The sequence below is a fragment of the Hypomesus nipponensis genome, chromosome 17, assembly GCF_054491055.1.
Source record: "Hypomesus nipponensis isolate SF chromosome 17, ASM5449105v1, whole genome shotgun sequence".
NCBI lineage: Eukaryota > Metazoa > Chordata > Actinopteri > Osmeriformes > Osmeridae > Hypomesus > Hypomesus nipponensis.
This window is the reverse complement of record NC_140377.1, coordinates 870,001-888,673: the sequence shown is the minus strand read 5'-3', so window position 1 is coordinate 888,673 and position 18,673 is coordinate 870,001. Positions and strand designations below refer to the sequence as shown.

Below are 18,673 nucleotides of genomic sequence, written 5' to 3'. Positions count from 1 at the left end.
GTATATGTGAAGATCTTGTTTTTAATGCATATACCTGGTTTGGGGTGTGTGTGAATAACTATTTTGAAAGAAAGGTTTTGCATGTTATCCAACAGATCAGTTTACTTGTACAGTTAGTGGCATTTGTTCTCAGAATGACAGCGTAGCTTCACACACCATTTCAATGGCAGTAGACAGCACAGGAAAGGAGTTAACACAGCTAACATCATCTGTTGTGTAACATAACAGTCAGTTAAAGCACTTCAAAGGGGTTGCCAGCCATGGGGGCAAGGAAGGGAGCATTCAGAGCCGAACACCAGCCCCCTGGTTGGACCAGCCCCTGGCAGCAACAAAGTGTAGAAGTCACTAGGCATTTCTACTAACACAGGCACAAACCGGCAGAGGCCACAGCAGGAATTTGAAGGCAGCTTAACAGATTTCCTCCCGGGTCTCTCTAGAGTTCAGGGAGGCCAGGCATGGGGAAGTGCCCAGCGAAGGCCTCCACCTCCCCCCTGAGCTCAGCTACCCGCTGCTGGTGCTTCTCTCCGTGGGCCAGGGCCTCTCTGAAGTCCTTCAGGGTGGCCTTGGGGTCCAGGCTGGACTGGATCTGCAGGGTCAGCTGGATGCCTACAGGGCACACCACACCCAGAGAGTTACACAGCTGGACAACTCGCCCTGGCTTTGTTCGTCTCACACACAGGCTCAAAGGTCACCTCTGTGGATGAAGTCGGCCACCTTCCTGAAGTCGTCTTCCTGGAGGCCTCTGGAGGTCAGAGCAGGGGAGCCCAGCCTCAGACCACTAGGACGCAGAGCGCTCTTATCCCCTGCAGACACCACCACAAGGTTACACACACACATGCACGCGCACACACAGTAGCACACGCGCACACACACCAGCACTATGTTACCTGGGCAGGTGTTCTTGTTGCAGGCAATGGCGCATGCTTCCAGAACCTTCTCAGCCCGTCCTCCGTCTGTGTTATTGGGTCTCAGGTCCAGCAGGACCAGGTGGTTATCAGAGCCTCCTGGAGGACAGCAAGCACAGCCCATGAGACACGGCCACGCAGCCGCCCGGCGCCCATGCAGAGGCAGCTGCACCTCAGCAGAGGCAGCTGCACCTCAGCAGAGGCAGCTGCACCTCAGCAGAGACAGCTGCACCTCAGCAGAGACAGCTGCACCTCAGCAGAGACAGCTGCACCTCAGCAGAGACAGCTGCACCTCAGCAGAGACAGCTGCACCTCAGCAGAGGCAGCTGCACCTCAGCAGACACAGCTGCACCTCAGCAGAGACAGCTGCACCTCAGCAGAGGCAGCTGCACCTCAGCAGAGGCAGCTGCACCTCAGCAGAGGCAGCTGCACCTCAGCAGAGACAGCTGCACCTCAGCAGAGACAGCTGCACCTCAGCAGAGACAGCTGCACCTCAGCAGAGACAGCTGCACCTCAGCAGAGACAGCTGCACCTCAGCAGAGACAGCTGCACCTCAGCAGAGGCAGCTGCACCTCATCTGGTTGGCTGGTTACAAGCCATCTGGACAAGGGGGTCAGAGGTCATCTCCCCACGTCGAGGGTAAGGTCAGAGGTCAAACTCACCAGTGACGATCTTGTAGCCGTGTTTGATGAGTGTGTTGCTCATGGCTTTACAGTTGGCCAGAACCTGCAGCTGGTAGGACTTGAACTCAGGGGTCAGGGCCTGCTTCAGGGCCACTGCCACCCCTGGACACACACACACACACACGGACACACACACGGACACACACACACACATACACAGATGTGAGTGTAACCTTTACAGCCTCTATACCACAGTACTGTGTGTAACATATAGGAAGCAGGTTGTGCTGTATACAAGAGGCAGGGTGTGTAGAGGGGTGTACAGGGTGTGTAGAGGGTGTGTAGAGGGGTGCACAGGGTGTGTAGAGGGGTGCACAGGGTGTGTAGAGGGTGTGTAGAGGGGTGCACAGGGTGTGTAGAGGGGTGCACAGGGTGTGTAGAGGGGTGCACAGGGTGTGTAGAGGGGTGCACAGGGTGTGTAGAGGGGTGCACAGGGTGTGTAGAGGGTGTGTAGAGGGGTGCACAGGGTGTGTAGAGGGGTGCACAGGGTGTGTAGAGGGGTGCACAGGGTGTGTAGAGGGGTGCACAGGGTGTGTAGAGGGTGTGTAGAGGGGTGCACAGGGTGTGTAGAGGGGTGCACAGGGTGTGTAGAGGGGTGCACAGGGTGTGTAGAGGGGTGCACAGGGTGTGTAGAGGGGTGCACAGGGTGTGTAGAGGGGTGCACAGGGTGTGCACAGGGTGTGTAGAGGGGTGCACAGGGTGTGTAGAGGGGTGCACAGGGTGTGTAGAGGGGTGCACAGGGTGTGTAGAGGGGTGCACAGGGTGTGTAGAGGGGTGCACAGGGTGTGTAGAGGGGTGCACAGGGTGTGTAGAGGGGTGCACAGGGTGTGTAGAGGGTGTGTAGAGGGGTGCACAGGGTGTGTAGAGGGGTGCACAGGGTGTGTAGAGGGGTGCACAGGGTGTGTAGAGGGGTGCACAGGGTGTGTAGAGGGGTGCACAGGGTGTGTAGAGGGGTGCACAGGGTGTGTAGAGGGGTGCACAGGGTGTGTAGAGGGGTGCACAGGGTGTGTAGAGGGGTGCACAGGGTGTGTAGAGGGGTGCACAGGGTGTGTAGAGGGGTGCACAGGGTGTGTAGAGGGGTGCACAGGGTGTGTAGAGGGGTGCACAGGGTGTGTAGAGGGGTGCACAGGGTGTGTAGAGGGTGTGTAGAGGGGTGCACAGGGTGTGTAGAGGGGTGCACAGGGTGTGTAGAGGGGTGCACAGGGTGTGTAGAGGGGTGCACAGGGTGTGTAGAGGGGTGCACAGGGTGTGTAGAGGGGTGCACAGGGTGTGTAGAGGGGTGCACAGGGTGTGTAGAGGGGTGCACAGGGTGTGTAGAGGGGTGCACAGGGTGTGTAGAGGGGTGCACAGGGTGTGTAGAGGGGTGCACAGGGTGTGTAGAGGGGTGCACAGGGTGTGTAGAGGGTGTGTAGAGGGGTGCACAGGGTGTGTAGAGGGGTGCACAGGGTGTGTAGAGGGGTGCACAGGGTGTGTAGAGGGGTGCACAGGGTGTGTAGAGGGTGTGTAGAGGGGTGCACAGGGTGTGTAGAGGGGTGCACAGGGTGTGTAGAGGGTGTGTAGAGGGGTGCACAGGGTGTGTAGAGGGGTGCACAGGGTGTGTAGAGGGGTGCACAGGGTGTGTAGAGGGGTGCACAGGGTGTGTAGAGGGGTGCACAGGGTGCTCCTCCCACCAGCGATGGCGTGGTTGTGAGGGCCGCCCTGCAGCCCAGGGAACACGGCCTGGTTGATGAGAGGCTCCAGGCTGTACAGGGTCTCCTTCCCCTTGGCGTCAATGCTGCGCACACCTGGGGAGGGGGGAGGAACATACTGAGCCACAGGAGGTCCTTTAAAACACACACTTCACATGAACACACTCCCTACACACACTCTCTCTTGGTGAACACCCTCCCCACACACACTCTTGGTGAACACACTCCACACACACACACTCTCTCTTGGTGAACACACTCCCCACACACACACTCTCTCTTGGTGAACACACTCTGTACCCACACACACTCTCTCTTGGTGAACACCCTCCCCACACACACTCTTGGTGAACACACTCCACACACACACTCTCTCTTGGTGAACACACTCCACACACACACACTCTCTCTTGGTGAACACACTCCACACACACACTCTCTCTCTTGGTGAACACACTCCACACACAAACTCTCTCTCTTGGTGAACACACTCCACACACACACTCTCTCTCTTGGTGAACACACTCTGTACCCACACACACACTCTCTCTCTTGGTGAACACACTCTGTACCCACACACACACACTCTCTCTTGGTGAACACCCTCCCCACACACACTCTCTCTTGGTGAACACACTCTGTACCCACACACACACACTCTCTCTTGGTGAACACACTCTGTACCCACACACACACACTCTCTCTTGGTGAACACACTCTGTACCCACACACACACTCTCTCTCTTGGTGAACACACTCTGTACCCACACACACACTCTCTCTCTTGGTGAACACACTCTGTACCCACACACACACACTCTCTCTTGGTGAACACCCTCCCCACACACACTCTCTCTTGGTGAACACACTCTGTACCCACACACACACACTCTCTCTTGGTGAACACACTCTGTACCCACACACACACACTCTCTCTTGGTGAACACCCTCCCCACACACACTCTCTCTTGGTGAACACACTCTGTACCCACACACACACACTCTCTCTTGGTGAACACACTCTGTACCCACACACACACACTCTCTCTTGGTGAACACACTCTGTACCCACACACACACACTCTCTCTTGGTGAACACACTCTGTACCCTTCCGGTAGAAGATGATCCCGGAGCGGCAGCCCCGGAGCGTTTTGTGCGTCGTCGTGGTAACCACGTCGCAGTACTCGAAGGGTGATGGGACGACGCCGGCCGCCACCAGTCCACTGATGTGAGCCATGTCAGCCAGCAGGAACGCCCCGTTCTGCTCCGCTATCCCACGCAAGCGAGCGTAGTCAAGGTTACGTGAGTAACAGCTGGTTCCTGGAGAGCGGAGCAGGAACAGGAAGTGAGGAGGAAGGCTCCTCACTTCCTGTACATAAACCACTTCCACAATGTGGGGAAAGTAGCCATGACACTTTGGCATCATGACATTTGTGTATGTAACTGTCAGGTTAGTGATGGCTAGGCCCCAAGAGACTGACAGATGTGAGGCCTCTGGTCCACGCCCCGCCCTGGGGGGGCTTTCTGATGGCACACATTTCCACTGATGGTTGGGAAAACAACAGCCTTACCCAGTATTTTAGCAAGCCCTTATACCTTTTTTTGTCATTTTGTCTACTTATGTCTTTAGTTCGATTTTATGGATGCACTGTACGCTTCTGGTTAAGTATGGAAAAGCCTTCAAAAATACATACAAAATACATGTTTTATGGGGAAAACATTTTTTCTACCTTTAAAAACCTATTTTTCGAAACTTTTTAATAAGTGTGTGTGTGTGAGTGTGTTTCCGACCTGCGATGATCAGACGGGGGTGGAACAGTCGGGCGTTCTCCTCCAGACGGTCGTAGTCGATGTAGCCGGTGTCTGGGTTCACCTACAGACACACAGCCAGATCAAGCCCACCCCAGGACAGTCCGTTTACACAACATCAGATAACACAGGGATGTTCCATCACAGGGATGTTCCATCACAGGGATGTTCCATCACAGGGATGTTCCATCACAGGGATGTTCCATCACAGGGATGTTCCATCACAGGGATGTTCCAACACAGGGATGTTCCAACACAGGGATGTTCCATCTGCAGTGTCAAGGACACAGTTGCACATTTACATGACGATTCCTGACAACATAAAGCATGGAGTCACTTCCTCCTGGTTCAAATGAGGCTGAAGGTTTCCACTCTTCATCTGGGCAAGGAAACATCTGTTGTAGAGGGCTGTGTTTCAGAGGGCTGTGTTTCAGCAGTGTCTCTGTGTGTGGTGTGTGTGTACCTTGTAGGGCATGGATTCAAAGAAAATGGAGGTGGCCGAGATCTTCTTCTTGTCGGTCATGAAGCCGTGGGTGAGGTGACCTCCGTCAGGAAGGTCCAGTCCCATGATCCTCCCATGGGGTTCCACGATGGCCGTGTACACAGCAAAGTTAGCAGGAGAACCTGGAGGAGGAGGAGATGGTTCTTCCACTCTCAGCACGTGAGGTAACAACACGTATTTGGACGATAAAGAAATTCCATCATAAAAAATGAAATTAAAATTATACTTTCAAGGCAGTTTCAAACATCACTTGTTGAGTCAAATGTACTTTAATTGAGTAATGGGACTGTCTCCTACTGTGTGTGTGTGTGCGTACCTGAGTAGGGCTGCACGTTGACCCCCCACCTGTCTGGGTGGAGGCCGTATGCCTGCAGAGCCCTGCTCTGACACAGCCTCTCCAGCTCATCCACATGCTCCGTGCCTCCATAGTACCTACGCATGGGAACAACAAACACTATTAATGCAATGTTTAAAATAAATAACAATATTAGTATCAGAGTGGTGTGTGTGTACCTCTGTCCAGGGTGTCCCTCAGACTGGTGTGTATGTGTGTGTCTGTGTGCGTCTGTGTGCGTCTGTGTGTGTGTGTGTGTACCTCTGTCCAGGGTATCCCTCAGAGTACTTGTTGTTCATGCAGGAACCCAGAGCCTCCAGTACAGCTCTGCTGGTGAAGTTCTCAGAAGCAATCAGCTCCAGACCATACGTCTGCCTGTGCTTTTCTCTCTTTATGATGTCGAACACCTGGGACACACACACACACGATCTGTCTTTACACACACATTATCTGCCTTTCGTTTCTACACACACCTGAAAAAGAGACAATCCCAGTGTACCTGTTACAATGTAAACTTAAGTTCAAGCTTCCCAGGTGAACTCTCACCTCTGAGTCGTTGGTGGAGAGAGGCTCCAACATCATGTTGTTGTGGGACTCCCACGTGCCTTGGCTCACATGGTCACCGTTTGTCAGGGACATAACTGGGCTGTTCTCTCACGGGGAGATCTACTAAAACATACACAAACGTACAGGGTGAGCCAGGACAGAATCCAAGTCGCCATAACTAATGACGTAAACCAAAAAAGTATTTTGTTTTGTTCCGCTACGCAGATACAGGACAATATCGGGCGCGTGGTCAGCCGGCTGTGCTCTGATCAGCAACGGTAAGAACCTGTACAGGGCAAGTGGGCACGTGGTTGCCTTGTACAGGCTCTGACCATTGCGACATGCCCAGTTAAACTTTGACCAGTCAGATGTGTCTGATAAGACTGTTTCGGCAGGCACACTGTCAAAACATGTTGAGCAAAACACACGATACTACCTACAAGTTAGGTTGTCTAACATAAGTCAATTTGTTTCGTAACTTGAAGTCGCCTGTTTAGTAATACAATTAGGGAATCATCTACAAGCATTGGTGACAGATTTTCAAGTTATATATATTGTTAGACTAGGAATACTTTCTCGTTTTATGGACGTTTTGTTACAAATTATGAAGCAAGGTAGCCTACGTCAGGAAAATAACTGGGTTAGGCACTGTCCTTAACTGACAATCCCAATGTTGCAACAGCTGGACACCGTGAAGCACATGCTTCTTATTAACTCAGGCTACTTGTTGGCTCGTGCAGGAATCCAGCAATATCAGTTTGAGCATCAAGCAGCCCCCGCCCATATATAATTAACGACGTACAGTTATTTGCTTTAACTTTCTTCACATTAAAAGCGTTTCCTGTGGTTGTTGCGCAGGCTGTCACTCAATCGGTATGACTTTTTCCCGCGACTCACATGTTCATATTAGCTCAAGTGTTTCCAAATATAACAGAAAAAGTCCTGATCTTTTGCTCACAAAATATTAAACCAAAGAAAAATTGCCTTATATTTAGTGCTAACAATCTAACTAGTATACAGTGTTAAGTTTGGAAACCAGCGACTGCTTGAATCCTTCTGTACTTGCTAGCAAGCGAACACAGACGTCAACAGGCACACACAGGCAAAATAATGCTCCCTCGCTAAAAACAAACAAATCGTTTGCCAAATGTTGGTACTAATGTTTTATCCAGAGAAGCAAGTGATTACCGATCCCTAACAGCATTAGAATGTGTGTTTTGTTGGCTACCCACCCGACTGAGTACCGCTGCAGACGTTGTACGAACTCGAGTTAGTCAAAGTTGGAGATGGAGATAGGAGGGACGAAGTCCGCGAAAACATTTCACCAATCAATTCACGAGCTGTGGTTTTGCGTCAGCGTCGTAGTCCAAGTGATTTTATGGCGCTTGAAGTCAGACCCAAATATATAATTGTGATCAGTGAACTTGATATAATGTAAGTGGGGATTAACATTTAGCTAAGAGTAGTGGGATACATCATCGTACGTTAATTTCACAAATTCACAATTTCACATATTTATAGAGATCTCAGAACATCTCTTAAGTGCAATATTCAGGAGCACTCATAGCAACAACAAAAAATACCACTGGAAGTTTTCATTTCCTTCGATTATAGTTAAATTCAGTCTGGTTGAGAACAATATTTCTGTCCCGGATACGCATGCAAGAATACTTGCTAGCAGCAGTATTTTACACAAGGCTACTGTGTAGATACATTCAGTATACTGCATTTGCATGATATCAATATTACTACATCTGGGATTTTAACCCTAATTCTAGTTTAAATCCTATTTAGAGTCTGTCCAGGTCATTCTTTCCCGAATGAAAACGTTAAATGGTCATGTATGATGCCACAGATCCTCATAAAATGCATGATGATTCCCTTAATGACTGCTACCTTTTGATAAAGGGGACTGTTGCCTGGCCTCTGTCTCGTGCCGTGTCCTGGCAGGCTATCCCATCTCCCATCCGCGGGATTCCGCTCTTGTCCAAAAACAAACATCTCAATGAAGTCATAATATTCGATCTCAAATATATTCATGATTGAGCTATTATTTACAATGACTCATCAAATCCACACCCATGAGAAATATCACTCATTAGTAAAGAAGGCCTGCATGTTAATACTTGTGGAATGCTGAGTAGCAGGTGCACCATGTAACAATATCATGTCCAGGGTGAAAGGGTGTTTGTAAGTGAAAGTGTGTTTGTCCAGGGATTTAACACAGCTAGATTTCCATGTGAGATATCCAGAACCCTTGCGTCTCTCTGTGTCACGTGTCAGTCTTTGTTAGTCTCCATCCAAGTGATCCTATCATCCTATGGTTACGATGGTTACAATAAACAGTAGTATTCTTTACAGCTTTAAAAATCAGTCAAATATTGCATCAGTCCATGAATGCCTTGTGGGTAAATGTGTCTCATTTCAGGGAGAGGGAGGATACCCCTTTAACTGCAGCAGCTGATCCTTCTTTTGCTGTGAGAAACAAACCAAACATGATTACAATATCAAGTAACCTCACAAACTAGAACAGCACATTGGTCAAATAAAGAAACATGCATGGTTAACACCTCATGACACATCCCCTAATGTTAAACGTAAAGATCAGGACATTTGTTGAAATCATGTTCCTGTCGCACTGTCTTGTTTAACAGACTGCTCCTTAGCACTGATACTGTCAAACTGGGCACTATGGGACGAGACGAACAACGCTATATGGTTCTAGCTAACACCTTTATTTCTAAGAGTGTAGTGGTCCTTGATAATCTACAGTTTTGAACGCCATTTTGGGTAGAAGCATCTGTTAAATGAATGAATGTAAAATCTCTCTGGCCAGTTATGCCCACCTCTCCTCTCCTCCTCCTTCCTCCGCGCAGCTTCCTCCCTCTGTTTCCTCACGATGGCCAGGCGAGCCAGGTCTGCCTTGGCCTGGTCAGTCTTTCCCGCCAGGTGCATCTTCATGTAGTGTTCCTTGGCCTTCTGCTTCTCAATCTCCTCTCTGACAGGAGAGAAATACAAAACATAAACGGTACTGTGCATGAAGGTGTGTATGTGTGACTGGTGTGTGAGTGAGTCTCAGGCACCCTCACCTCTCTCTCCTCGACAGCTGCTTGGGCTCGTCCAGCTCGATCTGGGTCACCTTCTTTGACTTTGTCGCTACTCTGTTGGGGTTCTCTATGTCTATCAAGCCTTCCACACCTTTCTTCTTCTACAGAACCACACCCACATCACACTCACATAAACACCATGGTAGCAGTACATTCTTTGCTTTGTGCAGGATGGAGAATATGACGGAACATTTTAAATGTGTATTTGTTTAGGAAATGCTTGAGAGATATAGAGTGACTGGAGAAGGAGAGACAGAACAACAGATGTACCAATGAGCCGTCATCATCGCTGTCTTCAGAACCGGACCCTGGAAGTGGTTCCTGAGCTGCACCTTCTGTCTCTTCCTCCTGCTATCACACACACAAACACACATCACTATAGGTCCTGATATGGTTGCCAGCAGGCCGATTCAATTATGTGTTTTTTGTGATGCCTGATACTTAAACAGGATGTTTCACCTGAACAAGCTTCAAGGAATAACAAACCTTTTTCCTCTCCTTTTCAGCTTTCATCTGAGCGTCAATCTCCTCAGGACTGGTGTAGGTCCGCATACGGCCCTTATGACCACCCTTCTTACCTAAAACAACAGTGGACAGGGAGAAATTACACACCAGGCTGGCATACTAAATACTACTAGACACTGGTTAAATAAAGCTAGTAGAACTGTATTGAGTTATTTAGAGTACTATAAAGTGTATGTAGTTAGAAATGTTTTAATGACAAGCAAGCAACAACATAATGCAAGAAGATCTTACTACCATGACAGCTGCAGTAAATAAGCTCAGGCTAGCAGATGTAGCCTGGTCTGCTAACTTTAATTACACAAAGGTTGCATGCCTTATTATTCTTACCTCCTTTGGGCATTTTGATAATCAAAACCTTTATGACAAAAAATATATATATAAACTATGTAAACTGACTGACAGCCTCGCTGACAGCTGTCTAAAAACAACTTGAACAGATCCTATTCACATCACAACACTTACAGTTGTCCAACACATTGCCTTACAGTAAACAACCACGACTGTGAAAACGAATACGTATATTTTCAATGCAAACCTAGATACTGGGTCGAAACTAAAACATATACAAAATGATAATGTATTCCATTTGAAAAATAATCTACAAACAAAAATAAGTCGAATAACGTTATTAAGTCAAAGGCGTATCTAGGTAGACAACCTGATGCAACATGACAGGACCAGGAGCAACACACCTAATTTGGTTTCAGCACTAAATATACAGATATAAGAGTATATTCTAGAAAGGTGTAATTCTGACGTCACTAACACTGACCTTTCAAATCGGCAAATATATTCAAAATAAGTTAAATTGATACATGCGTTTCTCCAATACGGTGACGTATATCACATGAGACGTTGAGGAATACAAGAAGGACCCCATCGACTTGACGCAGATTAGAATAGACGGGTCCTCCTTGGTATAGAGTGTGATATTTTCTTACCAAATTTTTTACCATATTAAAGAAATATGCCGAAAGTAAAGAGAAGTAGAAAGCCGCCACCGGATGGTTGGGAGCTCATCGAGCCGACTCTGGACGAGCTGGACCAGAAAATGAGAGAAGGTTAGCCTAGTTAGCTAGCTATAGATAGCAGAGCGGTTCCTCTGTTCCACAATAACAAAAAGGCTCTCGCCGTAAACAGCACGACACCACATCGTACTATAATTCTCCATCCCTTTGGAATGTAGCATTCATGCACCTCGGTTATTTATTCGAGTGTAAATGTACAGTTGACATTTAAATATTTTCTCCAGCCGAAACTGAACCTCACGAGGGCAAGCGTAAAGTGGAATCGCTATGGCCGATCTTCAGGCTGCACCACCAGCGAAGCCGCTACATCTTCGACCTCTTTTACAAAAGAAAGGCCATCAGCAGAGGTATTGATGATGGGAAACAATCTTGCATGTACTACCTGGTGTGTAAATATATACATATATATATGTGTATGTGTGTGTATTTACAATTGCTATCGACAACTTCAATGTCCAAAGCGCTTGTCTCTTTCTCTTTTTGTGCTTTCAGAGCTATATGACTACTGCATTAAGGAGGGCTATGCAGACAAAAACCTGATTGCCAAATGGAAGAAGCAGGGCTATGAGAATCTTTGCTGCCTTCGCTGCATTCAGACACGAGACACCAACTTTGGAACCAACTGCATCTGCAGAGTCCCCAAGAGCAAGCTGGAAGTGGTGAGTTAGGGGCATTCTGCAGAGAAGGGAGACTGGAGTTGGTCACGGTTTGGAATGGAAGGGAGAAAACACGACAACTGCGGATATTGCTATATATTTATTTTTACGACGTAGTGAAGGCGGCACTCGTGTGTTGCTTTGGCGGCTGCCTTAACTGAAAGGTGCTGCGGGACACCATATTTTCAACCTTTCAAAACTTTTTGTAGAAAATTATTTTCAAACCTTTTAGAAACCTTTTTGCTACAGCACACCAAGAAGTGTTAACCCCACCATGAAACAAGCAAGAAAATGGTGTATTCTATTGTGTATGTATTCACATTAAATGTTGACATGGAATTGAACCCCACAACTGTATGGATTAGTTAATGGCAAAATGCAAAAACACAATATACATTTTGGGACGGTTCATTTTGCACTTCGGTACGGTACTGGGACAGTGAGGACAAAAGTTAGTTGAGAGCACTGATGGCTGGACTAGGCCCCATTAGGAGACATCTTTACTAAAACATCTTGTCATCAGGTTCAAACCTCATGCCTTGTGAAAATCACAAGATTTTCACATCAAAATGTGATTTTAAATGTATTTTCTCCCCTTGCTTACAGGGAAGAATCATTGAGTGCACCCACTGTGGCTGTCGAGGGTGTTCTGGGTGAATCCGTGTGCAGCCTGCCCTTCCACAGGGACATCAGGGCTCATCCAGCTTCAACCTGTGTGCTTGACAACCCCAGTGGCCTGGCCTAGAAACATCCATGCCACAGTCCCCAAATCAACCTTCAACCTCCAGTGCACTTCTGCTGGTCTGAGAGAGCAGGGCAGGGACAACCAACATGGCTGCTGGAACCATTTGAAGGCCAAGTGGCCATGTTGGTTGAACCTGTGATATCTTAGATCTCTGTAAGTGTAGGAATTAGGGCTTGGGTTTTTGGTTGATTTGGGACTAGATTTGATCTTTTTCACTTAGTTTTACCCCTGAATTGTCCTCAAAGCTGAAGGACTGGGATGATTGAGAACCACCTTGCATCTAAAATTTGCTCAGGGTGTCACTTACACCTAATTCTTTAATTTCTGCAAAACAGGGGTGTTGTGCGCCTGAGAGAGTGTTGGGGTTGTCTGTTTGCAGAGTACCATTCCAGTTGTTTTGTGCTCATTACGGTCAGAAGTGCTATTGTATCTCATTTCATATACTGAGGGGAAGGGGGGGGTGTTTTTTCATGTCATTGTTTTGAACCTGATGACGTTTTTCCTTGTACTTGATCATTTTAAATAAAGTGGTTCTGGTTTACCAGTTCTTTTAATTCTCATTGTATCTGCCACTGGTTCATTGTCTATTGGGGGGGGGTGTAATGTTTACAAATTTACTGTGGAACTCCTGAGCTTGTTCGCTGCCATAAGTAAGATAGCGATGCTGGGAAATCTACATCCCGGGTGTACTGAACTAAATGTCAAATCGTAATTTTCTTCCAAAGAGATTGGAGGACGATAAGGCGTGCTAGTAGAGGTCAGAGAATTTCGAGCGGATTCTCGTCCAAGACAAAAGCTCAAGAAAATGTTATTGTCAAGTGACCATAATCCATAGTTATTGGATTAAAATGTAACCATTCAATACGAATATTTCCGAATACAATTACTTATTAGGGGGAAAGTATAAATAGGATTGTATCGTGCTATTGGGATTGATTGCATTTGCCTTCCCAAAGGTTGAAGTTCAACCGCGCCTGCGCGCATTCTGGAGGTTGCTAATTCAAGAAACATAATAGACTAGTAGCTACAAGTTACCGAACAAACACGTTTTAGTCAGGCAATGAATCCTGTGTTTTGTTAGCTTGCAAAGTGTATTACTGTAACGTCTCGTATGAGCAGTAGCTCAGTTGATTTTCTATGTTTGGCTAAGCCGCTGGCTGAAATTACGGATAGCGAGGCATCGTTGTAGCTCAGATAGTTAGCCTAGCTAGCTAGCTAGCTTATTTTTCTATATCACTTTGAGCCCCAACCACATAGTAAACATGCAAGACCTTCTAGCCACTGTAGATCATATTAAGTTTGATCTAGAGATCGCTGTGGAGCAACAGCTTGGTGCCCAGCCGTTACCGTTCCCTGGAATGGACAGTAAGTCTCTCGTCTTGTTACTTAGTAACACATGCATGTTGGCACAGCATGCCATTTCAAACCGAGCATCTACTGCATCAAACATCACAGGCCAGTGAATCTAATTCAACACGGCTAACAAAATTAATATAATTATAGCTATTCGAGTTCCCTAGCTTATATTTTCTTTTTAGGCTTGCCTTTCTTTAATTCTTTCCAAGCGTTCCAATATTGTGCTGTACGTTTCCAGAGTCTGGAGCTGCTGTCTGTGAGTTCTTCATGAGAGCAGCCTGCGTGAAAGGTAAAGTTTCAGAAGTAATTACAAGACAAACGACCGCTTCCTCTGTTAAACCTCTGTCCGGAGCCCCGATGAACTCCTCTGCCTCGCAGTACCACGATCCAGCCAGCTGATTCGTGTATGTGTCCCGTTCGCAGGTGGGATGTGCCCCTTTCGTCACATCAGCGGGGAGAAGACGGTGGTTTGTAAGCACTGGCTCCGAGGCCTGTGCAAGAAAGGAGACCAGTGCGAGTTCCTGCACGAGTACGACATGACCAAGATGCCCGAGTGCTACTTTTACTCCAAGTTCGGTCAGTCACCTCCAGCAGAGATCTGGGGGCTCCCCTTTGTACAACATCTAGAAAAAGTCCCCTTCTAAATGTATAGGGTATAAATTCAACAGTTTGCATTAAATCTGGCTGTTTTAACCAAGATTATTCTGCAAGATGAGTTTCAACTGCATATAAGTTCCCTGTAATAGGCTAACCTGCAGTTTGGCAAATTCCCCATGTATTCCCATCAATTCTCTTGGAAAGTTTCCAACATTGCATTACCCTGTTTCTAATGCACACCAACACAGCACTTCAGTATCAGCCAGATGGGGGTTCCTAGTTCCCCGTCCTTATCTCCTGTCTGTCTCTGGGGCTGGGTCCTCCAGGTGAATGCAGTAACAAGGAGTGTCCGTTCCTGCACATTGATCCAGAGTCCAAGATCAAGGACTGCCCCTGGTACGACCGAGGGTTCTGCAAACACGGTATGTCCCATGAACAAGCTGACACCATGACACCTGTCACACACACACACTGACCTACACACACACACACTGACCTACACACACACACTGACCTACACACACACACACTGACCTACACACACACACACTGACCTACACACACACACACTGACCTACACACACACACTGACCTACACACGCACACACTGACCTACACACGCACACACTGATCTACACACACACACACTGACCTACACACACTGACCTACACACGCACACACTTCGTTTCATGTTTATCGGTTGATTTCAGCTCGTCTCCTCCTCATTGCTTGGTGTGCTCTCTCCCCCTCTGGACCTTGCTGGGCCCTGCAGGTCCTGACTGCAGGCACAGACACACCAGGAGGGTCATCTGTGGCAACTACCTGGTGGGCTTCTGTCCTGAGGGCAAGTCCTGTAAATTCATGCAGTGAGTTCCACCTCCTCTAACCCACCTCCACTGGGCAGCTGCTCTCAGACAGATGAGAACTGAATGGATCCCAGAGTGAAAATGGCACCCTTATAGCAACAGCAGTGAAAAACAACACAAGGGACTTATCATTGACAAACCTTTATTTGCATCTGCGAAATGAACGTTATGTTGAATGTTGGTGTTCTGAACAGGGCCTCTCTCTCTCTCTCTCTGTGTGTGTGTGTCCAGCCCTCGCTTTGAGCTCCCAGTGGGAGCGTCTGAGCAGCCTCCTCTCCCCCTGCAGAACCAGAACCAGCAGAAGGTAAACAGCTACTCCAGTAACACACACTCTCTTTCTCAGTTCTCTGTTTGCACGCTTCCATTCTCAAGCACTAGCGTCACTGAGCCGTCTCCATGACAACATTGTGTGATCCTTCCCCAGCCTGTGCCGTCGCTCGGCCGCTCATCCCTCTCTCTGATCCAGCTGACCAATCCTGGCACGGGGGGGGGCTACCAGCCGCGGCCTTACAGCATGGGGGGCAACATGCATCACAACAACATGGGGGGGAATAGGGGGCCACGCCCCCTTGACCAGGTCACCTGCTACAAGGTCAGTATGAGCTCTCTCCACCATTCTGTCCCCCTCTCTCTCTCTCTCTCTCCCCCTCTGTCTCTCCCCCTCTCTCTCTCTCCCCCTCTGTCTCTCCCCCTCTCTCTCTCTCCCTCTCTCTCCCCCTCTCTCTGTCTCTCACCCTCTCTGTCTCTCTCTCTCTCTCACAGAGCTTATTCAGATTCTTACATTTAGTCACGTTGCATCATTGAGCCCACCACTCTTCTGTCTCCCTCCCTCTCTGTCTGCAGTGTGGAGAGAAAGGTCACTACGCCAACAAATGCACCAAGGGCCACCTGGCCTTCCTGAGTGGTCAGTAACTCCAGAAGCAGTGTGACTGCCCCACTGCAGGAGGGGAGAGGGGGCTGCTGGTGTTCCTCTGCAGGGTAACCCTCCCCCCACACACACACACACACAGACACAAACACTTCCATGGAGGCAGATTCTCGTGCAGCCTGCAGTGCTCAGTCTGCAGGAGGGACCTGACTCCAGAGAGAGTATCAGATGGGAGGGACGCACGGAGCCAGCAGGCTTTTGGGAATATAAACATGAACCAAATGCCAGTTCCAGCGTAAAGTGATATTTCAGTTGAAAGGTTACAGTTGTGATGTTTGAATGTCTCCTGTCAATAGGACTGAAATGAGATGTAATTCACCCCAATGCTGTATTTTACCATCATACATCTGATACATCTTAAGTCAACATTACTGCCCCTGAAGATCTTTTGATATAGATTCTGCATTGACGCTTAAACCTCTTCCCTCCCACAATGTAAATTAATTAAATAACTTCAATGTACTGATCCTACTGAAACTCAACATCCTTCAATTTTCATTTTGATAGTTCACTTTCCAGTAGACTTAAATATACACTGTTACACCTTCAAGAGCAGAAGCAAGTCCATTGTGCTTGTTTCCATGGGAACTTTCAGCACCTTAGTTTTTTTGGTAACAGTGATTAAATGGTAACATCAGGTAATGTTTTCTACTTATTTTGGTCAAAAGCGAGAGCATGTTCTTGGTTTAACGCAAACTGTCGTTTGGGGGCACTACATTGTTAATCTAAAGAGCTGTCTGACATGGTTAACTGGTGTCACCCCTAACTGTACACCAAGGTGTTCATATCTCACTACCGAATCCCAAAATACCGGACACTTAATATTTATGTAAATAGGTGATTTTTGTAAGCTTTGACATCTGTACTTCTCACTTCTGTAAGCTCAGTCTGTACATAGTGTTTGCGCCTGTGTCTGTTCTGCAACCTTTATGAATTTTATACAACCCTGCCTGAAGTGTTTTAACATCTTGTGAAACGATTGTTAAACCTAAGCGCTGTGCGACATCCTGAACATGATGGAAGCGTGGTGCTGTTGGCGGTAGTGGCCGGATGGACAGAAACGTCTATAAGAATGTAGAAACAGCAAGCTCTTCCAAGTGTGAGGTGTTGCCTTTGTACATTAAATGCCTTCTAATTTTTCTTGGATGTACTTTGTCTTCAAAGCTTTCTCATTTCCACTGGACTGTCAGTCCTCAAGCAATGTGCCCACACACCAGAGACCTGGTCTCAGTGTTAAAGACTGCGTGTACCATAAAACTCATCCTGAACTCAAGTTTAAAGACATCTTCATATACCAATATCTCAAACCACACACACGACTGATCAGTGTCAACATTCAACCAACCACAACGCTGAAGCATAAATTCTTAGAAGTGTTTTTATTTGTCACAATGGTCGTATTGTACAGAGCAGAGCAGGAGACAGGTCCCCCAGTGCTGCTGGGTGGCCAGGGGGCAGAGGGAGGGGGGGCAGGGGACCCTTGAGGTTAAAGGTCACATCAAGGTCTAGTGGTACTTCCTCCACCGGTCGTGCTCTGAGGGAGGTGGAGACAAGAAACTGTAAAATTAGAGATTCTCTGCGTGATTCAAGAGAAAAGCAGTGATTAAAAAGGTTCACCCTGGAGAACTGCAGGAAGCACTACCACCCTTAGTTACAAACTGTTCCAGTTGAACCACACTTACTGATGTGGTCATACTCCCAGAGGTAACTGAGGGCCACATAGCCAACCAGCAGCATGGCCACACCACCAACACCTCCTTTCTTCACATTGATGTACTTGTTGTAGTATCTGTCATGGCCTGGGAGAGGAAAACACGTTCAACGACTTTTCTAAACCGTTGGAACGTTTTTGCATAGGTTGAATACGTGCAGATCATCGTAGGTTCAGCAATGTATTTTTGCGGTTGTTTAAATGGCCTAGTGTGTCTTACTAATACGGAGGTAGGTTCTCACCCCTGCGGACGGATGCGAGGAGACCGTTGGGGGTGAAGTCCCTTGTGCCCAACCAGGATCCCAGCTCGTTTATCTTCACCTCCATCAGCCGCTTCTCGGCCACGGGAACTAGGAGCCCAGCAACAAATCACTATTATTAAATGAAGGCTGACCCAGTCGTGCTTCCATGAAATGGTACGTAACGGTCTCAGTTGAGTGTGCAATAGATCGTTACACGTCGAACACGTCTGCATACACCAACGCTGAATGTGTTTGCAACTTAGATGTCCGCATGTACAAACAAGCGACTTAACGCTAAATCAGACCAGCAAACGACGTGGTTCGGATTTGTAGCAAACGGAATTGGTAGCCTACTGTTCAGCTGACTTGAAAAGTTAGCTCGTTAGGAGTAAAATATACGTTCATAAATAAAAACCCACACACAAACGAACATTAATTTGTAT

The 18,673-nt window shown here is 47.7% G+C and overlaps 5 protein-coding genes across 10 annotated transcripts in view; 2 read left to right on the top strand and 3 right to left on the bottom strand.

Annotated features, from left to right (window-relative positions):
• Nucleotides 1-75: 75 nt before the first annotated feature.
• Nucleotides 76-8,505, bottom strand: shmt1 (serine hydroxymethyltransferase 1 (soluble)). Of its 4 annotated transcripts, none has more exons than XM_084678572.1 (12): nucleotides 8,365-8,505; nucleotides 6,469-6,591; nucleotides 6,184-6,329; nucleotides 5,905-6,020; nucleotides 5,550-5,710; nucleotides 5,069-5,150; nucleotides 4,385-4,597; nucleotides 3,259-3,372; nucleotides 1,568-1,690; nucleotides 888-1,004; nucleotides 693-803; nucleotides 76-606 (listed from the first exon to the last, which is right to left on the bottom strand). In XM_084678572.1, the coding sequence occupies exons 2-12, from the start codon at nucleotides 6,559-6,561 to the stop codon at nucleotides 434-436; spliced, it is 1,449 nt and encodes a 482-aa protein (XP_084534698.1). In that variant the 5' UTR covers nucleotides 6,562-6,591; nucleotides 8,365-8,505; the 3' UTR covers nucleotides 76-433. The 4 variants fall into 4 exon arrangements, with proteins under 4 accessions (XP_084534698.1, XP_084534701.1, XP_084534699.1 ...); XM_084678575.1 differs by having other exon boundaries at nucleotides 6,469-6,588; nucleotides 8,365-8,498; XM_084678573.1 differs by lacking the exon at nucleotides 8,365-8,505 and adding an exon at nucleotides 7,701-7,847.
• pdap1b (pdgfa associated protein 1b) lies at nucleotides 8,488-10,558 on the bottom strand. 2 transcript variants are annotated; one of them, XM_084678577.1, is made up of 6 exons: nucleotides 10,428-10,558; nucleotides 10,062-10,153; nucleotides 9,846-9,926; nucleotides 9,558-9,676; nucleotides 9,315-9,466; nucleotides 8,488-8,943 (listed from the first exon to the last, which is right to left on the bottom strand). In XM_084678577.1, the coding sequence occupies exons 1-6, from the start codon at nucleotides 10,438-10,440 to the stop codon at nucleotides 8,888-8,890; spliced, it is 513 nt and encodes a 170-aa protein (XP_084534703.1). In that variant the 5' UTR covers nucleotides 10,441-10,558; the 3' UTR covers nucleotides 8,488-8,887. The 2 variants fall into 2 exon arrangements, with proteins under 2 accessions (XP_084534703.1, XP_084534704.1); XM_084678578.1 differs by having other exon boundaries at nucleotides 9,846-9,923.
• Nucleotides 10,559-10,956: 398 nt separating this feature from the next.
• Nucleotides 10,957-13,089, top strand: bud31 (BUD31 spliceosome associated protein). The gene is made up of 4 exons (XM_084678579.1): nucleotides 10,957-11,161; nucleotides 11,353-11,475; nucleotides 11,621-11,787; nucleotides 12,391-13,089. Exons 1-4 carry the CDS (start codon nucleotides 11,068-11,070, stop codon nucleotides 12,439-12,441), a joined length of 435 nt encoding a protein of 144 aa, XP_084534705.1. The 5' UTR covers nucleotides 10,957-11,067; the 3' UTR covers nucleotides 12,442-13,089.
• A 401-nt stretch (nucleotides 13,090-13,490) lies between these two features.
• cpsf4 (cleavage and polyadenylation specific factor 4) lies at nucleotides 13,491-17,427 on the top strand. Its single transcript, XM_084677937.1, has 8 exons — nucleotides 13,491-13,894; nucleotides 14,124-14,174; nucleotides 14,309-14,461; nucleotides 14,809-14,904; nucleotides 15,256-15,349; nucleotides 15,581-15,653; nucleotides 15,774-15,941; nucleotides 16,193-17,427. Exons 1-8 carry the CDS (start codon nucleotides 13,792-13,794, stop codon nucleotides 16,259-16,261), a joined length of 807 nt encoding a protein of 268 aa, XP_084534063.1. The 5' UTR covers nucleotides 13,491-13,791; the 3' UTR covers nucleotides 16,262-17,427.
• Nucleotides 17,428-17,641: 214 nt separating this feature from the next.
• atp5mf (ATP synthase membrane subunit f) overlaps nucleotides 17,642-18,673 on the bottom strand; it is a 1,467-nt gene continuing 435 nt past the window's right edge. For both annotated transcript variants that reach the window (XM_084677944.1, XM_084677943.1), the window contains exons 2-4: nucleotides 18,231-18,338; nucleotides 17,960-18,076; nucleotides 17,642-17,811 (exon numbers count right to left, since the gene is read on the bottom strand). In XM_084677944.1, the coding sequence (XP_084534070.1) occupies nucleotides 17,783-17,811; nucleotides 17,960-18,076; nucleotides 18,231-18,338 (254 nt within the window). In that variant the 3' untranslated portion in view covers nucleotides 17,642-17,782. The remainder of the gene's footprint in view (nucleotides 17,812-17,959; nucleotides 18,077-18,230; nucleotides 18,339-18,673) is intronic.